The 655-nt window shown below is 37.3% G+C and overlaps 1 protein-coding gene across 1 annotated transcript in view; it reads right to left on the reverse strand.

The window, feature by feature from the left end:
* Positions 1-343, reverse strand: part of LOC103210597 (olfactory receptor 2D2-like) — a 7397-nt gene extending 7054 nt beyond the window's left edge. Inside the window, exon 1 of the mRNA XM_007956514.1 lies at positions 338-343. Coding sequence (XP_007954705.1) covers positions 338-343 — 6 coding nt within the window. The remainder of the gene's footprint in view (positions 1-337) is intronic.
* Positions 344-655: the final 312 nt, after the last annotated feature.

A 655-nucleotide genomic window follows, 5' to 3' on the forward strand; every position in this document is an offset into this window, starting at 1 on the left:
GTTTCATGAAAGGAGATACAGAGCATAAAACCAAATGCTTGTCACAAAGTTCAAAGTGATGCCTGCAAACCAAGAATAACATAATGAAAGGGCAGCTGGAAGACATTGCTATAATTTCTATCCCTTCTTCATCCAGCTAATAATCACAGGGTTGTTTTTTTTTCAAGATCTCATTTAGGAAATACATTCTTGAAGAACATTTTCCTTACTGATCATACATTTGCCTCATTCCTTACTTCTATTCCCAACACACACAGACACAGATACACAAAAATACATTCACAAACATTTAATCTATAATAGACGGGTATGTGTACCTACACCACCACGGACTTACCTCCATCTTAGCTCTAAAATATTATATTGAAAGTATTTGTCTTTCTCTGTGACTGTAAGATGATTAAGGGCAGAGACCATACCTGAATCACCTTTGTTCACAGAAAATAAGATAAATCCTGGCATGTAACAAGTGTTCAACATATGTTTCTTCAAATGATTTTACCTGAGCCAAAGCAGCTGGAGACAGGCAAATGTGAGTCAGAGATGAATGTGAGTATCAGACCATAGAGGTTCCCACTGAAGCAGAGATACTGACCTTTCCTGGTTTTATTTTTGAAAACATGCTTCTTCCCCACGGAAATGTGGAGGAGAAGAT

This window comes from Orycteropus afer, unplaced genomic scaffold (assembly GCF_000298275.1).
Source record: "Orycteropus afer afer isolate SDZICR_OR568_19922 unplaced genomic scaffold, OryAfe1.0 scaffold00014, whole genome shotgun sequence".
Lineage (NCBI taxonomy): Eukaryota > Metazoa > Chordata > Mammalia > Tubulidentata > Orycteropodidae > Orycteropus > Orycteropus afer.